Genomic DNA, 17,445 nt, shown 5'->3' on the forward strand with positions numbered 1-17,445 from the left:
TTTTTGTTTGTTTGGTTGTTTTTTTTGGTGTTTTTTTTGTTTTGTTTTGTTTTGTTTTGTTTTTTAAAACAGATTTTTATCATTGCCATTAGGGTTCTCAAGATTTCTTCCTCTGACACTTTTCCAGAAATTGATAGATCCAATAGACCAGATCTGAAACTTACCTATTTTAACATTATTTACACATTATAATGATAAAACTCTTTATTGCCTCATTATGAATATTTAGTCTCATTAAGAGATTATCTTTAACAATTATCTCCTGACACTAGAAGTCACAAGAGGTTTTGCCACCATTCTCACTCATTAAAGTACAATAGGCCTAATTTTTGCATAAGGCCTGGCCCGTGTTTGGGGGTTGCCTGAATGTTCTCATATGTTTATGTACATAGTAACCATGTGAGCATTTACCAAGGGGGAGCTTTTTTTTCAGACATTTATCTTAAATTTTCCAGACTGTGTTTCTTTTCAGGATGTACCTGTGGAAAAGTGAACTAAACAATAGATATCTGCTTCTTTAATAATTAAACTCTGAACTTAGAAAACTTTGAGGGTATCAAAGCGTGCATTATTTCCTTTTTTTTCTTTTCTTTTTCTTGAAATTTTACTGATCAAAATTTTACAGTCCATTACTTCTACTGGTGAACAGATGTATTGATATTCTCCAAATATAACTGTTATACAGTTCCACATGTTGTGTTTGGCAGCTAATTCAGATGACATGTAATTTTATCTTTTCTTGATTGAGATAAGATTTATGATACTTTTTCCTTTTCCTTTTTGCCCCAATAAATTCCTATTTTTGCTGTGTTTTTCCCCTCACATCTATATAAATCACATGTAGGTTTTAAAATCTGTTCCTCAAATATTTACTTGCAGTTATCAGTTGTGGAGATCCAGGAGTCCCAGCCAATGGCATGAGATATGGTGATGATTATGTTGTTGGACAAAATGTTACTTATATGTGCCAACCTGGTTATACAATGGAATCAAATAGCTCCTTAATTCGCACTTGTACAAGCAATGGCACGTGGAGTGGAGTAATCCCAACATGCAAAGGTACAACATTCATTTTGATTGTCGACTATTTCTTCTATGACATTTACATCCACTGTTTATTGTAATGTCAGGCAAATATTTCCACAGAAATCAAAGCCTACTGTTAGTATGAATACACTGAACTGACTTTTTGGCTGCAGGAATGGTAACTTCATCTTTTGCTTCTTTTCCCTTTTATTTTTCATACTGGCACAGTATGTTGAATGGTTTTTTGTGGCTTTATAGAACATTTACTACTTTGCTGCTAAACTGAATTAACCAATATGAGATGATGGTTTGGATTTGTTTGTTTGTTATGGTTAGCGTGTCATACCAAATATGACCTTATATATGTCCCTGTCTTTACAAAAAGGCCACTCAAGCACATGACAGACATTTTTGGGAAAGATCTGCATATATACAACAGAATTTTGTCAATGGCAAAATGTTCTGGGTTACCTATCCATAATACTAGCATTTTTCTCTGATCCCTCCTTTATTGGACATACACCTTTGTGCATCACTCTGCTGTATCAACATATTCGCAAAAAGACTGAATCTTTCTAGCAAATTTTCTAATAAACAATTTTCTGCTTCATGTTATTTTCTCTACTGTGAAAAACAAAAGGATTAATCTCAAGATCTTCCTTTTCTCTCTTTTACTAATTGCATTCCTGATTTTCTGTTTTATTGGAATATTTTTAATGCTCTCTGTTGAAATTTAAACAGCAAAAATTCTGAACATGATTGAAGGACCACCTTATCTGTCTCATCAAAACAATTTTCTTTGATAAACTCGCTTGCTAAACTCTAAAGTATCATGTCTAGAGAGTCATTTTTCTCACTCTTCCTGATACCACAACTGTAGAGATGCAGCATTAGCATTTTGGTGTTTTCTTTCTGGGTTCACACTAAATATGTCTGATCTCTATTCTTTTAAAAGTTAGCTAAGTTTGTACTTACTTTGGTCTTATCCATCTTATTTCTGTTTTGTTTTCAGGAAGTACAGTTACATACCTGCTCAGTAGTACTCATTTTCCTCCCCTGAATTCATTCTTCAAAACAGATGAAATAAATTTCGAATCTCTACCCATTTACAATTACTTTCATTGCCGATTACAATTCTCCCAATATCTCACTAAGTCCGGTTAATTTCATCTTTGATAATGTCAGTTTTTTAAAGCTATTATCCCAACACATTCTTGAGGATGTCAGACTTCAAGATCTTCTTAATTCACTTATTTTTCTAGTTATATTGTGGTCTTATCCAGCTTCAGCTTCAGTCACAGAACTGATTTTAAGAACAGAAGAATGGCCATACTGGTCGTATTGACCAAGAGTCTGTCTCTCTCCAAGAGTGGCTGTAAGTCAACAGCTAGAAGATCGTAAGATAGAACAAGTATTTATGATAGAATCTCCCAGTCTCAAATTCTTAAAGATGATAGGGCATCTAACTGGCAGGAGGAGATCTAACTCTGATTTGATTCAAACAGAACCATACAAAGACTGTCAGTTTTGACTTTAAGTTTTTCAGTCTCTGCTTTTAGGTCATACATATTTATGTCTTGTATAAATACTAAATAATAATCATATGCAGAATCTCTAGTGTTCTCAGAATTTTGTTCTACTCCACACACATTTGTGTGAACGCACTAGGTAAGTTAATAATCCCCATTTATTTGACTGTGTAATTAAAAGTAATAGATAATATGCGGTAGTGTGTTTGAAATATGTAACAATTTGTTCTTACTGTCAGAATGAAGTGCCAGGGTGCTCTGGTACCATTTAGTTAAAATAATGGAAAAATGAACAGGGCAGAAAATGGATGCATAATTGTCACTGTGCCATTGAAATAGAGATATAAATAATTCTCTGGCTTTGCCTAGTTGGAAAATGATGCATGTTCATCTACAACTAAATATTCAACTATTCAATCATTATGTTTTCTGAAGACTTGCATTTGTAATATACTTTCAGCTCTTAAACTGAGAAATGTTGCTGTACATATTTATGGTTAAATCTGTGACCAAAATAATTAGAGGCATTCTGCCTTGCTGCTGAATATTATTTTGTTTTTCTTTTTTATACCCAAAAATTCTGATATTACATCTATTTTCATGCTACTTCTTCTCTCTCCTTTCCTAATTACCGACTGGCATTTCTTTCTATATTATTCAGCTCAGAGGTTAAAACATACAGATCTTTTTAAAGGAACTAATCATGAAGCTCTTGGAGAATGCCGACAGACTTTTGCTTCTTGGAGTACTTATTTTGACTTTTATTAAAGAACTGTGAAAGTGTAGCAAAAGATATCATGTCCTTTTCTGGGTTGGTTGGTTGGTGGTTATTTTTAAACTAGGAACTAGAGCAAGAGAAACAGAAAGTATAAAAAATAGGGCCTTAAAATTTAGATTTGGTTTACTGATTGGCAAAGCAGTATTTGATCATAGTACTACCTTCATCCAGCATTCTCAAACAGTCGTGAATGATGCTGCAGACCATCTTTGTGTGTAAATAGTCAAGATTCTCTCACAGAAGAGTATAAAAAGAATGGAGAAATACATGGTGAACCTTCTACAGATCCCATTCAGATGTGCAATACTCCTGATCTAGTGTCTCTGTCTTCTTTTGAGCCTGCAAGATGACATGTCTAAACCTAATTTTAAAGGCTATGAGTGCAGCATTTCATGTCCTCCATTCTTGTGACCTGTGTGTTCTGCTTTATTTTTAGTCATCACCTCATTTACTCCAACTGTCTCAACTAAATTAAATCTTACCAGTTTCATTTGCTTTCTTTCTTTGTTGATAGCATAATTTCTCCCAACTTTTCTCTTTTTTTACCCCTTTTCAGTTTGTCATTCATTCTAGTAACTTTGGCCTAAGTTTCCCCCTTTCTCTTTTTGATACTTTTTTTTTTTTTTCATTTCTTTCATACCCTTAATTTCTTTTATACCCTCTTTCCTTCAGCTCTCAATTAGCAATTGTTTGTTATTACCCCATTATCCAGTGAATAGCACCTTTATCTTCATCACTACAGTTATTTCTACTGTCCTCCTGTGGTGTTTTTCAGTTCTCCTTCCTACAACTGAGTAGAAGATGTTTCTATCTTTTCCTGGAAGGCCTGGAAATGAGAGAATGTACTGAAATACTTCTTGTTGGCCTTCTTAGAGGTAGCAACACCGACAATTTCAAGAGGTTGCAAATTCTTAAATTGTCCCTCTCTATCTAGAAGCTAAGATGCTTTCTGGTGAGGAGCTATTCATGATGCAAGTACTAACCAAACTGTGGTACTTGGAAACAGACTTTCAAGTCATATTTTGGAACAATCATCCTGGAATTTCATCCCTAGGCATTAATATCCAACAAATGCCTAAGCTGGTTAACAGGAAGAAAGTATTTGCTTATTACTGTGGTAACTAAATATAACTGTAGTCTATGTTGTCTAAACAGACAAACAAAATAATTTTGTAGTATACTACCAGACATATCTTAAATGTTATACACTTCATAGTATCCATACTGATTTTTAGGGTAGTCTTCCTATTTGGTTTGATGCAGCATCCTGTTTTATTTAAAACATTTAATCAATCAGCCACTGTCTCCTAAATGGAGAAAACAAGACGTACTAACTTCAGGAAATGTGGCAAGAATACAGTGAGGAAGATAGCATGTCCTGACTGTATTGTCCTCTAAAAAAGGTGAAATTAGCACATATGGTTCTTCTAGTAATTGTGTACACTGGGGATATTTACAACAGCTGGGCCTAATTATTTTGAATATTATTACAGCTGTTACCTGCCCAACTCCTCCGCAGATCTCTAATGGAAGGTTGGAAGGAACAAACTTGGACTGGGGATTTAGCATTAGCTATGTCTGCTCTCCAGGATATGAACTCTCTTTTCCTGCTGTTTTGACTTGTGTTGGGAATGGAACGTGGAGTGGTGAAGTACCTCAGTGCTTGCGTATGTATTTACTGTATAGTCCTGTATCTCTTTATTCAACTATAGTGATGTTTTCCTCTTTAAAGTGTTTGCTTTTTTTTTCCCCCAGCAGTGGCTTGGTTGTTTTCAATCCTGGGACAAATACAGGATTTGTATCTATATTTTCCGGAATTGTAACATAATTTGTAGATTGAGGAAGACATAAGAATATCTGTAAATGCTTTGTGAGCATATAAGAAGCCTTAAACACAAACATGGGGAAAATATTACAGGCAATGCATACAAAATGATCCAGGACAAAACAAGATTAAGAGGTGCTGTCTTGTTTTCAGATCCAGCTACATATATAATAGGGGAAGTTTCATTATAATCTCTTTTATTTGCTCATTACTTATCCTTAACTTTCTCTGATGTCAAAGAGATTTTTTTTCTATTTTTGACTAGGCCCAGGGTGCTTCCTTGACAATTGTCTATTTTTCCCCCTACAATAAATGAAATTATATGTTTTATGCAGCAAATTTTGTTAAACTGAGATAAAACATTGATGGATTTTTACACTGCTAGAAATTCCATTACAGTAGCAAATGTTTCTTTTTCTTTAGGTTGAAGTCATTCCACTCATTATTTTAAAAGTCTTTCTAAAGAAGCGATTGTGATGCTTCTGAGAGATAGTCGATCAGTTACACTGAAGATGGATGTTCTGTAGTTATCTGTAGAATAGTTATACCACTGAAACTCATGGTTTTGGTGGTCTTGAGCAACAAGTATAACTGGAAGAGGATAATTTCATCTCACGGCAGAAGTTTAATTCAAGCTTGCCAAGTAGTTGAGATTGCCAAGTAGCTTGTTAAATGTTGCAAAATGCGGTTCCCCGTTCTTTTACTATTTTTTGCATTCTTCACCTCTCCCTTTCAAAAATGTTCTCTGTTTTGCCTATGTCCTACTACTATGAGAGCATATCATATAGATGATATTTTCCTTTTTTTCCTAATGATATTCTCATACCATCAACAGTTGCTTAGTGCTGCTGAGACTATGTGTGCCAGAACTGGAACATGGTGAAAAGCATAGTTTCTGGAAGGAAAAAAAAAAACAAAACCTTTGTTGTTTAAGTTGTCTAGATGGAGCTCTTCTAGAGTCTACATTATAAACATCAAAGACCATGAAAAATTATTTTCATCATTTCTTCTCAATTGAAATATTGTGTCCTTCATTCATTTTTGAATACCATAAGCTACTTGTCATCTTTGAGGCTGGAATACTCAATACTGCAATATGCTCTGAAAAGGGGCTTCACCTTTAAACTCTTTAAAAGATATAGTTAGCACAAAATGCAGCTGCCTGGGAGTTAAAAGCTGTTTCATGCAGAGATTACATTAACTGAATGTTGTTAATGTGCAATGGTTACCCATTGGCTTGCAACAGAAATCAATTGGCAGCCATTGCTTGTCAAAGAGCTTAAACTAGCTGCCATCTGGCAGAAATAAGAGGGAGCTGGTGAAAGTCATTCTCAATGAGCAATCTTTAAGCAGTTCTTGACATCAGAAATTTAGTTCCCAGCTTGGTGCCATAGAGCCTGTAGCTGAAGATATGCATAGTGTAGTTATAACATGGCATAATTATTCAGAATGGAATATGGTCATATCTTTGGTTGAGTATTTCTCAACTATGACCTAGTGAATTTGTTCACTTAATTATTCATACAGTAATTTGAGTAAAGGACTGCTGTTTTTATAAGCTTGGCAATAGATGGAAAAAAAAAAAAAAGGCCTATGCCTGAAAATTCCTAACTATAGATGTAACTTGCTGTTAATCAATTAAATGTCTTCGAAGAATGAGTCTAGACTCACAGCCTCAGTGCCAGAGCTCCACAGTGCTGTCTCTGTTAAAGGGTTTCAGAGTCCTTAGGACAATGTTTCCAGTGGGAGTGGGAGCACTCACCGAGATTCCAGTTTGCTGCAACTTGAACTTATTCTGTAGTCCCCTGTTCCAATATCAGAGGAAAAGTGCTATGGTTTACTATGGTGCCTGGTTTCCCTGGTAACCTATATAGAAGGCAGATATTCAGTAGCTATTCAATGACTGGGTAAAGTTGACTGATAACTAAGTGGTGGAGATTACTTAGTTTTTTAAAGAAATAATAAACTTACCAAAAAGCATTTTTTAATGTGAGGATTTTTTTCCTTGAGAGTGGTTGCTACTTTGTTGGTACAGTTTCAGGAGACAGTTTCAAGCCTCTGTTAGAAATCTGTGTTTCACGTATTTTCAAATTAAGACTTTCACTGAATTTTCTAATGAAAACATAAATTACAACCATGATCTGTCAATCACACAATGAGGTTCACTATGTTGCACAATCCCCAATTCATAGATCTTTCAGAAGCCTGTATTTTGCATATAAATATGCAGACAGTCCCATTCCACTTAAAGCCATACATTTCTGGTATGTTACAGATTAAGCCCTTTTTCTTCAACAATATGTGTGTGAATGAATTCCCCATACAGTCAGTGTCTGCAGTCAGAGGTGAAGGGCAGGACCATTTCACGTGAGCAGGTCCTTTGGAAAGTTTAAGGCATAGGTGACAAATATAGAGATAATAGAAATGTATTTTGAAGGTGGTTGTTTAAGAGATGTAATTTAAATTTTGTCTGTAGAAGAGAAAGGTGGAGCAGAAAATTCCACTGTCTGTACAACAGGCCTTTTTAGTAATATATCATTGCACACATCCAGATTAGTGTTGGGCTGTTTGTGTGTATTACAGCACTTTCTGTTTGGTAAGAAATTAGACTCTACAATATTGGAATTCATGGTGTGTCAGGGAATAATATAGTCTGATGGCACAGGGTTTACCATAGCTGATTGCATTTCCTGAATCAATTATTCAAAATCCAGCTTCTGACAGTAATCAGTACTTTATACTGCAGAAGGCGGCCAGTAAATTTGCCATCAGTGCATTTACTTAGTTATGCTATGCTACAGACGTAAGAAATCTTTAGTTGATCAGTACAAAGTGAAAAGATCAATTTAAGAATATGTTCTTATCAGTCAAATTTATCCTGCCTAATAACAGCTTATTAGTGTTTGACTTTTAGATTGCTGCTGAAATTTGTTTACCTTTTTTTTGTTGTTGTTAGCTGTTCTGACTTTCAAGTGTTGCACTTCCATACATAGCAAATCTTATATTTCAGTGAAGGATAAGGAGGTAAGAATTTATGATTCTTAAAATCTGTCTGACAAATCCTTTAATCATACAAAACTGTTGAGCACAGGGTAGATGGCAGAAGCAGGAGAGGACAGGAGATTGAAATGAAGGTTTGCTACACTCTCTGATTGCTCTCTATAGGAGGATTTGTATATTGATGTGGCTTGGGGCAGAGGTGAACTATAGACATTTGGGCCTTAATAAAATAAATTGTATAACCCTGAGTGTCAACTTCAAGCTACTTACCAAGCCCACTATGTAGGCATTTTGTACAGCTAGCAAAACTACTATAAACTGAAACAGGCTAAAAATTGGCTATCTAGCTTCTCTCTGAATTCCTATTAAATGTTTCTGTATTTAACCTGTGTTTAATAAAACAAATATAAAATTTAGAATAACTGCTTCACTAAGTTCACGTTATTTTTTTTGTATTTTAATAAATGACACATTCCATTTCTATCATGTTTCTCACAGCAAAGTTTTGTGGTGACCCTGGAGTACCTGCTCAAGGGAAAAGAGAAGGGAAAAGCTTCATCTATCAGTCAGAAGTCTCTTTCAGCTGCAATCCTCCCTTTGTTTTGGTTGGCTCCAGCACCAGGATTTGCCAAGCAGATGGCACATGGAGTGGTTCTTCTCCTCGATGTATCGGTAAGGTTACACCCATATTATTGACATTTCTTGAAATGCTCAATATTCCTTTTCCTGATAAGTCAGTCTAGAGTTTTCAGCTATTTTGAATTATCCTGGTGCTATTCCATGTTCTTTAAGAATCAAGTCAATTTATTTTTATCTCATTGGTTTATTGGATGTCATTTAACAAGCTTAATTTTGTGATACATTTGTGTATTTCATTAAAATACTGTAATTTGTTTTGTCTTTAATTTATTGTAACTTTTTTTTTTTAAAGAACCTACTCGCACAGCCTGTGAAAATCCAGGAGTCCCAAGGCATGGGTCACAAAACAACACGTTTGGCTATCAGGTAGAGTATACTAATTTTTATTAACTTGACTGGTAAAAAATGTTTATACTACCTCAGAGTCTAGAAACTTCTAATTAGAGGTCCAGAAACTGCTCATGCTCTGTAAAAGCTGGTTGCTGGGGTGTTGCTGTGTTTATTTCTAGCTGTTGGATTACACTGACCTTATGTCCCTATTAGCAATGCGCTATGTGAAACACTGGTGATCAAGTTCTGCTTGGTTTCTCTTTGGAGTTTAGTATCTCCCCACCAATATGTAAGTGCTCCCTACTGTTTATCAAGTAGGCTTTTTCTCCTTAAAAGTGTGTATACTGTGTGACAAATTGCTAGTGTAGACACACTCCAAAAAACAGTGGATACTTTTTTCCTGAGAGCAGTTCTGTTGTTACGTTTGGAAATGATGTGACCACAAAGGAATCAGAGTCATAGAGGCTGACAAGTGCCTCTGGAGAGGTTCTAGTCCAACCTCCCTTCTCAAAGCAGGGTCAGCTTAGAGAAAGTTGATCAGGTCTGTGTCCAGAGGGTTTTGAATATTTCCAGGGATGGAGATTCCACAGCCTCTCTGGGTAACCTTTTCCAAGTTGATCACCTTCACAGTGAAAATGTCATTTTTTTTATTTTCAAACAGAATTTCTTATGTTTCAGTTTGTGTCTGTTTCCTCTTGTGCTGTCACTGGGCACAGCTAAAGAAAAGGTATCTGTCACCTTTCCAGCCTCCAGTGAGTTTTATTACACACTGATAAGATTCCCCTTGTGCCTTTTGCAGGCTGGGTAATCCCAGCTCCTTGAGCCACTCCTTGTATTCCAGATGCTCTAGTCCCTTGCTCCCTTTTATGGCCCATCACTGGATCAATGCAGTATGTCCCTGACTCTCTTGCACTGCTGAGCCAAGCACTGGACCCAACACCCACTTGTGTCTCACCAGTGCTGGGCAGGGGAAGAATCACCTCCCTCAACCTGCTGGCAATAGTCTGCCTAATGCAACCCAGGAGGCTGTTGGCTGCCTTTTCTACAAGGGTGTGTTGTGGCAAATGGTGTTTGCATATGCTTCTGTTAGAAACAGAATCGTGAAATTGAAAATGCTTCTGAATTTCTGATTTTCTAAATCACAAAACCCAGTGATGTCAGTGAGACGTTTTCATGGGTGAATGGTGTACAGATGCAAAAAATGTGCCCTATAATTTACTAGGATTCCTTGAAATTTGAAAAGATCTATAAACTGAAATTATTTCTTTGAAAGAAAGGTCGTAAATAAAGACTTTTCAAAATTTCATGGCCAAAAATTTCTTTGGTTTGTCATTTTGGTGGCCTTTATCCAGTACTCCTCCTGATTAGTGATTGTTTTAGCAATCTTCGGGTTTTTAGATTGTGCTAGATCACAATCATATGTGAGTGGTAATATAATTGTCTCAGTTTTCTCCAGGGAATGGAGTGCTGTTTCATGCCAAGATAAAATATACAGGGTTAATTTCCTTTGGGCACAATACAGTATTGTACTAGAGGGCAACTCTTTATTCAACCATGTAAGAAATAAATCATTGCAATGACCATTTTCTACAATTTTATTGTCACAGTTTCTCTGGAATATTAATGAGCTTTCTACCACTGAAGAAGCTAATGCAGACTTTCTAATTTGTGATGTAGTTGTTGTAGTTGTGAATGAAAGCATCACTTACAGCTAGCATGGAACTGTCAAAATACCAGGCAAAATATCAACTGATATATAATTTCTAAAAGAAGTGTAGCTGCTGGCAGAATTTACAGCCTTGATCCCACAGTTGTAAGGTTAGTACCTAGCAGATTTAAACTGTATGTCTTCTTACCTAGCCAGCAATTTAGCCTCACACTCATACAACGAATTTGGCTTTATATCTAGTACCTAAATGTCTGCATGCAATTTCTGGTTACTCTAATATGATTGCTTAGTTAATACAGACCATGGTGGGAGTATCATTCATACAGATGAAGCTGAGTTTAGCTCTTTATTGGGTGGAAACAACAAACAATTAACATTATTAGTTTTAGACAAATAGATAGTCTATAGACAAATAAATAGTCCATAGATCCTGAAAAGAAATATTACATTACTGTATATTCTATAATGTAATGACTCATTTAAACTGCAAAGATATTGTAAATGAATTTATATTATAATTAACTTCCTATATGAATGGGATAATAATGACCTTTGCTTTCATCCACAGCAGAAAGGTAAAGAATAATTCTAAATTATACCAAAACACAGAACATAGGATAGCTTTGATTTTATTTTGTCTGATAAATCTTCTATCATTTTAAACAACAGACCAAAAGAGCTTATGAAAAAATAAGCAAAAGGTTTTGCAGTTGGTAAACACGTAACAAGGAGTTTTTGCTGATGAATATATAAGATGGTTTTCTGACTTTAACCCAGGGTGAGGAGTTTTTTTCTCATTTGGGGGTTTGATGGGATTTTTGGTTGTTTGGGTTTTGGTGGGTTGCTTTTGGGTTTTTTTTTGTGTTTTTTTTTTTTTTAAAAAAACTCTCTTAAATTCTTCACATTCAAACTAATATTAATAAGGTCACTTATGTTAATTGTTAAGTTTCAAATTTATGAAATCTGTCAAATCTATCAAATCTGTCTCACAAAAAAAATCAAACTGTAGTCTGATCATAGAATTCATGTCTTCATATGTGGAGTTCTGTTTAAGTGTTTTTCAACAAATGACAATACCTCCGTTTTAACCTGACCTTATCCCTGTCACTTGTTTTGCACAATACTAAGGTCAAGTCATGAACTTCGACAGAAGTGGGTTTTTTGTTGTCATTTCCCCTACTCTTGATTATCTCTTTTCCTGTCTCATTGATTGCATTGAAAGTTCAGACATATGCAACATAATTCCAGGTTTGACTAAAAGGCATATCAGAACCTGACCTCCTGGAACCTACACTAACAAAAGCACAAATATCACAGCCTCACATTTGAATGGTGTTTCAACTGTTAAATAGGAGCTTTTTAACAAAGAGGTAACAGAATTTTGCATGGATTTTGTTGTTCGGTATTGAATTAATCAAGCAGAAGCAGATCAGGTTCTTTTGCATTCAAATAACATCAAAATACCAGTTTAGTGCTACTTGGATATCAGGCATGGCATGTAAATGAGTAGCATCACCTGCTTTAATTGTTATGAATATGTACTTCTAGGATGTTTACCTTTCATCTGAGAATTTTTGATTTGACAGTGTATTACAATGAAGACAAAGTATCTTTAGAACTTAGTGAATACTGACTTCATCTGTAATCTGCAAAATAAATTGATCCTTGGAAAGAAAATGGTTTTGAGATATTTCTTCAGATATATTTCTAGTAACATAGAAAATTGCTTATAGCATTTTCACCATAAACTGTCTCAACACAAGATACTACTGAATTGAAGAAACAGTTTAGAACTTCTTAAGACCAATCAGTCAGATTTATTACTTCTCATACTTTTCCAGCATACATTTTTGTAGAAATTCAGCTATTTTCCCCACCATTAAAGCCTGAAGGGAGCCAAAGGGCAATCTGATTTTAGAAAGAATAGCTGCATTACAATAGTGGTAGCCCTGCTAGCTCTTTGGTTCTATTTTGTGAAATCCTGTATGAAACTTGATCTGCAGATGTGAAGCAACTTTGCAAATAATCTCCCTCTGTGAATGTAATGTTTATAAAACCTTTAGTGTTGATTGAATTGTAGGATGAAATTCCAATAGAAATGCTGTACTAGCCCAGTGTAGATGTCTCCATTAGCACAGTTGGCATCAGCACTGCATCAATGAAAATGTCATTTAAGCCTTATCAGACACCATGTAATTTTACTGGCTCCTTCTGCTTCTCAGAATCCTGAGGCCTGTGGCTTCAGACTGATGTCAGTGGGGGATGTTAGTCAGAATGTGGAGTGCTTCACTGGTAGGAGTGTGCTTTTGATGGTTTTTGATATTTGTTGGGTTTTTTGGGGGGTGGGGGTTTTTTGGGGCTGTTATTCTTGATACACCTGGGGTTATTTATAATGTTTTTACACTTTTACACCACTCACACTGCAGCTCAACACTATATTTCGATCTACTCCATAAGGCATATTTTACCTATGTTATATAATTGTTCTTTTTCTCCTGTTAGAGAATAGTAAACATATGGTCTTTGGTTCTTAGCAAAAGGAAAATCTAGTGACGTTGATGATGATGACCAAACAATAGCTGACTGTGCATATAGAACAGTTCATCCCTAAAACTAGAGAGTACAGTGAACAAAGATATTTCAGCTGTTTCCCCAGCTCTCCCCACTAGTGCTTCGATTCAAGCTGTATAACAAAAAATTCGAACAAATCAGAATATCTCAAGACTGGGAATTTTTGAGGACGACAGAAGGCTGTATTTTAGCGCCACCTGGTGCTGCTGGCATAACAATATTGGAAAATAGTTTTCCCAAAAAGTAATTTTTAAATTACTCTCTTTTAATTTATTTTTTTTAAATTGCACATTGTTCATAATCTTTTTATTGCTATTATTATTTTAGGAGCATGGAGCGTAATTCCTTTATTTATTTATTCATTATCTTGAGCAGCATTGCAACACTTCTAAAAACATTAATCACTTGGGCAACTTGTATTTTTTATATCAACAATTATTTAGGTTGGTTTTGTTCATTTGCTGTGGGTTTTTCTTGGTTGTTTGATGTGAGGTTTTTTAAAAGTGTGGAATGCCAGTAACTCAACCTTTTAACTTACTTGGCAATTTGAACCATTTCTTTATCTCATGGATATATTTCTAGTACTAAAGAACTGGTTTGATTAGGCAATGAAGCTTCAGTGAAGCCATAAGTTAGGCAGAGCTTCAGTGAAGATGGGCAGATAGTGGAAAAAATTGGTCTGCATTTCTTGGTTCTGCTCTTCAGGTGAACAGTTTTCCTTCACTATATGTGTTCAACAGAAGTCACTAATAGGCAGCTAAAGAAGAGGGAGAAGCTACAGAAAAGTGAAAAAAACCACACCTCCTTCCTTTTTTCACTGTTACCCATTGAGTCCTGTAGGTCTGAAGAGTCTATGGACATGACTCTCCAATCCTTTCAACTCATGAAGTATGAACTTTCTGTTCAGGCCATTCTTAATGAGTAGACTTACAATATACTACATTTTTCTGAATATACTGAAATTATTTTGATCTGTTGACTTTTTATTTCTCTAAAGAGATTCTATACAATTAGAAATTTATTTTAGGTAATATTCTACTAAAATTTAGGTGAAAATTTCAAGATTGTAATTATCTGATTAATTCAGGAGTGCCCATATTTAGGTGGTGTTGAGCTAATATATGAAAGATAATCACATCATGAGAACTGTCAAACTCTGAAGATACTTTTTTTTAAAAAAAAAAAAAAAAAGAGAAAGTACCATATAAACTGTTAATTGAAAATAAGTGAAATAGTGTAACTAAGCAGTTAAAGCCATACAGTAGCTATTTCTTAAGTTGACATTGACTACTGTGGTTTGAATCTTTAACTTAGTTACAGTTTAGAACAGATACCTGATTATAAGTAGCCGATTAACTTCTTTACCTCATTAACTTCCATGATGTTCAGCTACACCACATCACAAAACAGTTGTATTTTTTCTTCAATATTTTATATTCAGGAAAAACATCAAATCAACTTTGAAATAATAAAGGAGAAAGAAATTTAAATTCCTATTCAGATGTATATTAAGAAAGTATATTTAATGGGTTTTGTTGGATTTATTTTGGTGTGAGCAAGGGTGAAAGGGTTCTGGGTTTAAAGACAGTGTTGAAATACTGTCTTCCTTGTCAGCTAAAGACTAAATGTGGCAGGTGTTCTTTCCATAGTTGTGAATGGAGACTGCTTTGATAGAGGAAGATTACTGAAACGAACAAATCTTTCATAAGACTAGTACTTGTTGTAAAGTAATATATTGGTGGTGGTTGTTTTAACTAAGCTCTTTACTACACAAATAAAAATGACTTCCATTTTTATTTGGTGCAACTTCTAAAACTTTTATTATTTTCCCACTTTGTGCTTAATCATGAAAGTGATTTTGTGTATTTTCTTCAAAATCTTTTAAAACTAATTATATAGTCCAGTGAACACAGTAAAGAGGGGGGGGGGGAAAAAAAAAAAAAAAGAGATTAATTTTAAATCACATACTGCCTTGATGAGCTACTACCTGTAGTTCATGGGTTATTATTAAATTTCATTCTGATTAGAAGCTTGAGCTGAAATGGAATAGTGCTATAAAGTTTCAAATGACTGCTTGTAGCAGTAAAATGTTGTTTCCCAGGACTAAATTATTGTGAAAGAGTCCACATTTTACCTTTGTTCATCAATTTTAATCAAGTGTTATACATTTAAACAAAGTAACATAAAAAACCCAAAACAAACAGAAACATAAATGTGCTGGCACATACAGTTCAGTTTTCAACTTCTCATTTAAACATGAGTTGATAAATACATTAATACAGGTCACTACAGAACAGTAGATGTGATCTATGGACCTTAATATTTTAGTTAACCACTCACAGCATGTAATAAACTACTCTCTGAATGATATACTTGTAATCTAATTTCCCTGCTTTTGATGGAAACTAAGAATTATTTGCGTTTTCATCAACGTCACCATGACTGGACATGCTGAACAAGTTATTTCATGTTGTTTTTGCAGAAACTGTTATTGACTAAAGAATTCTATTTTCCTTTTTATTCAACACATACCCATAATAAGCATAATAATTAAAAACTAATCTCAGATGGATTGCTATTGTGAATTGTAATGTACTTGTATTCCAGTTTCTATTATCTGCATGGTATAAAGAACAATTCTTTTTTACTTCTTGTCATTAAAAACCAAAATTAAAATATTATAGGAACATTATAGTTTCTGAAGCATGAGACAGTTTTGTTGACCAGGCCAAGCTTTTTCTAATGAACTATTTCTCATTATAATTTGTGAATTCATTCAGCATTCCACGAAGGGGGGGGTGTAGTTCAACAAAGGGCCAGCAGAATCTATTACCCATTTCAGCTTCATGACTTCTTCCCTGGTTTGCTGCAGGATTGCCTAACTGCCTTCTCCTTGGGCCAGAGCTAGGAAGCCACGGTAAGCTTGGTTTCTACACTCACGGTGCCTCAACTGTTCCAGGCACAAAGAAGTACACCAGAGAGACCACAGAAGATGAGATTTTTATTCTCTTCCATGGAGGATTTCAGTTTTGGGGAGAGTAATTTTAATGAGAATGAAGCAAATTTTTATTTCAAAAAATGCTCTGTGAAATTTAATTTTCTTTCTACAGAAAAAGCATTACAATTCATTAGCTTGCACAATGCGAAGGAGTTTGTTATCAAATTTGGGAAAAAAAACCCACAACTGATATTTATTCATAACAATATTACTGTGTTTTCTACTTTTCAACAGGTGGGAAATATTGTTCAATTTCAGTGTAAAAAAGGACACCTTCTCCATGGCTCAACAACACGAACTTGCCTTCCTGACCTTACATGGAGTGGAATCCAGCCAGAATGCATACGTAAGTAAATGATAGATTTCTGATCTATCACATTTTTTATCTGGGCTATTAAGTAATAGTAAGTAACATTGTTAAAAAATTATTTTATATAGTTTTACTAACTTACTATAAATTTGCATTACTAGCTTACAGCAGCTAGAAATGTGATTTTGTGAGTGAATTTTTCTACAATAGCCTATAAAATTAAAAAAAAACAAAACAAAAAACACACAAAACCAAAAAAAATCCAAACCAAAATAATGAGAATAACAGACAGCTCTTCATCCAGAGAGATGCTGAAAATAGTAAGTTTCTGTCTAAGAGGGTGTAAACCTTCCAAAGAAGAGAGTAGGTGTTGAGAACAGGACCTATAGAAAAGCCCAGCACATCCCTAACTTGGACTGGATCAGATAGTTACAATCAGTTCTAGTGAAGAGTTTGAGCTGTTTCCCAACTAAAGAGTCAGGATATTTTAAGAAGGGGAAAATAAGGTTTGTAATTGGAAATTTTTAAATCTGAAATAGAGAGAATCTTCACTTGTGTACAGGAAGTGGCATTTAATATCTTAGATCATTTATACTTTGGCAATAGTGCTAATTTACAGAAAGTATAACATTATTGTTACTCTTTCTAGTTTTTCAGCTAGCCAGCTGTATTTTTCTGGAAATAGTCTCACCTTTATAAGGTATGACCTTATAGAATCACTTCAGTGTGTGGAGAGCATATCCACAGAAGAAAACAACATTAGTGTTTCA

The 17,445-nt window shown here is 34.8% G+C and overlaps 1 protein-coding gene across 3 annotated transcripts in view; it reads left to right on the forward strand.

Moving 5' to 3' along the window:
• CSMD3 (CUB and Sushi multiple domains 3) overlaps positions 1 to 17,445 on the forward strand; it is a 732,271-nt gene that overhangs the window by 693,480 nt on the left and 21,346 nt on the right. For all 3 annotated transcript variants that reach the window (XM_074897604.1, XM_074897605.1, XM_074897607.1), the window contains 5 exons: positions 880 to 1,059; positions 4,827 to 5,000; positions 8,657 to 8,830; positions 9,090 to 9,163; positions 16,600 to 16,711. In XM_074897604.1, the coding sequence (XP_074753705.1) occupies positions 880 to 1,059; positions 4,827 to 5,000; positions 8,657 to 8,830; positions 9,090 to 9,163; positions 16,600 to 16,711 (714 nt within the window). The remainder of the gene's footprint in view (positions 1 to 879; positions 1,060 to 4,826; positions 5,001 to 8,656; positions 8,831 to 9,089; positions 9,164 to 16,599; positions 16,712 to 17,445) is intronic.

The sequence above is a fragment of the Athene noctua genome, chromosome 2, assembly GCF_965140245.1.
Source record: "Athene noctua chromosome 2, bAthNoc1.hap1.1, whole genome shotgun sequence".
Classification (NCBI taxonomy): domain Eukaryota; kingdom Metazoa; phylum Chordata; class Aves; order Strigiformes; family Strigidae; genus Athene; species Athene noctua.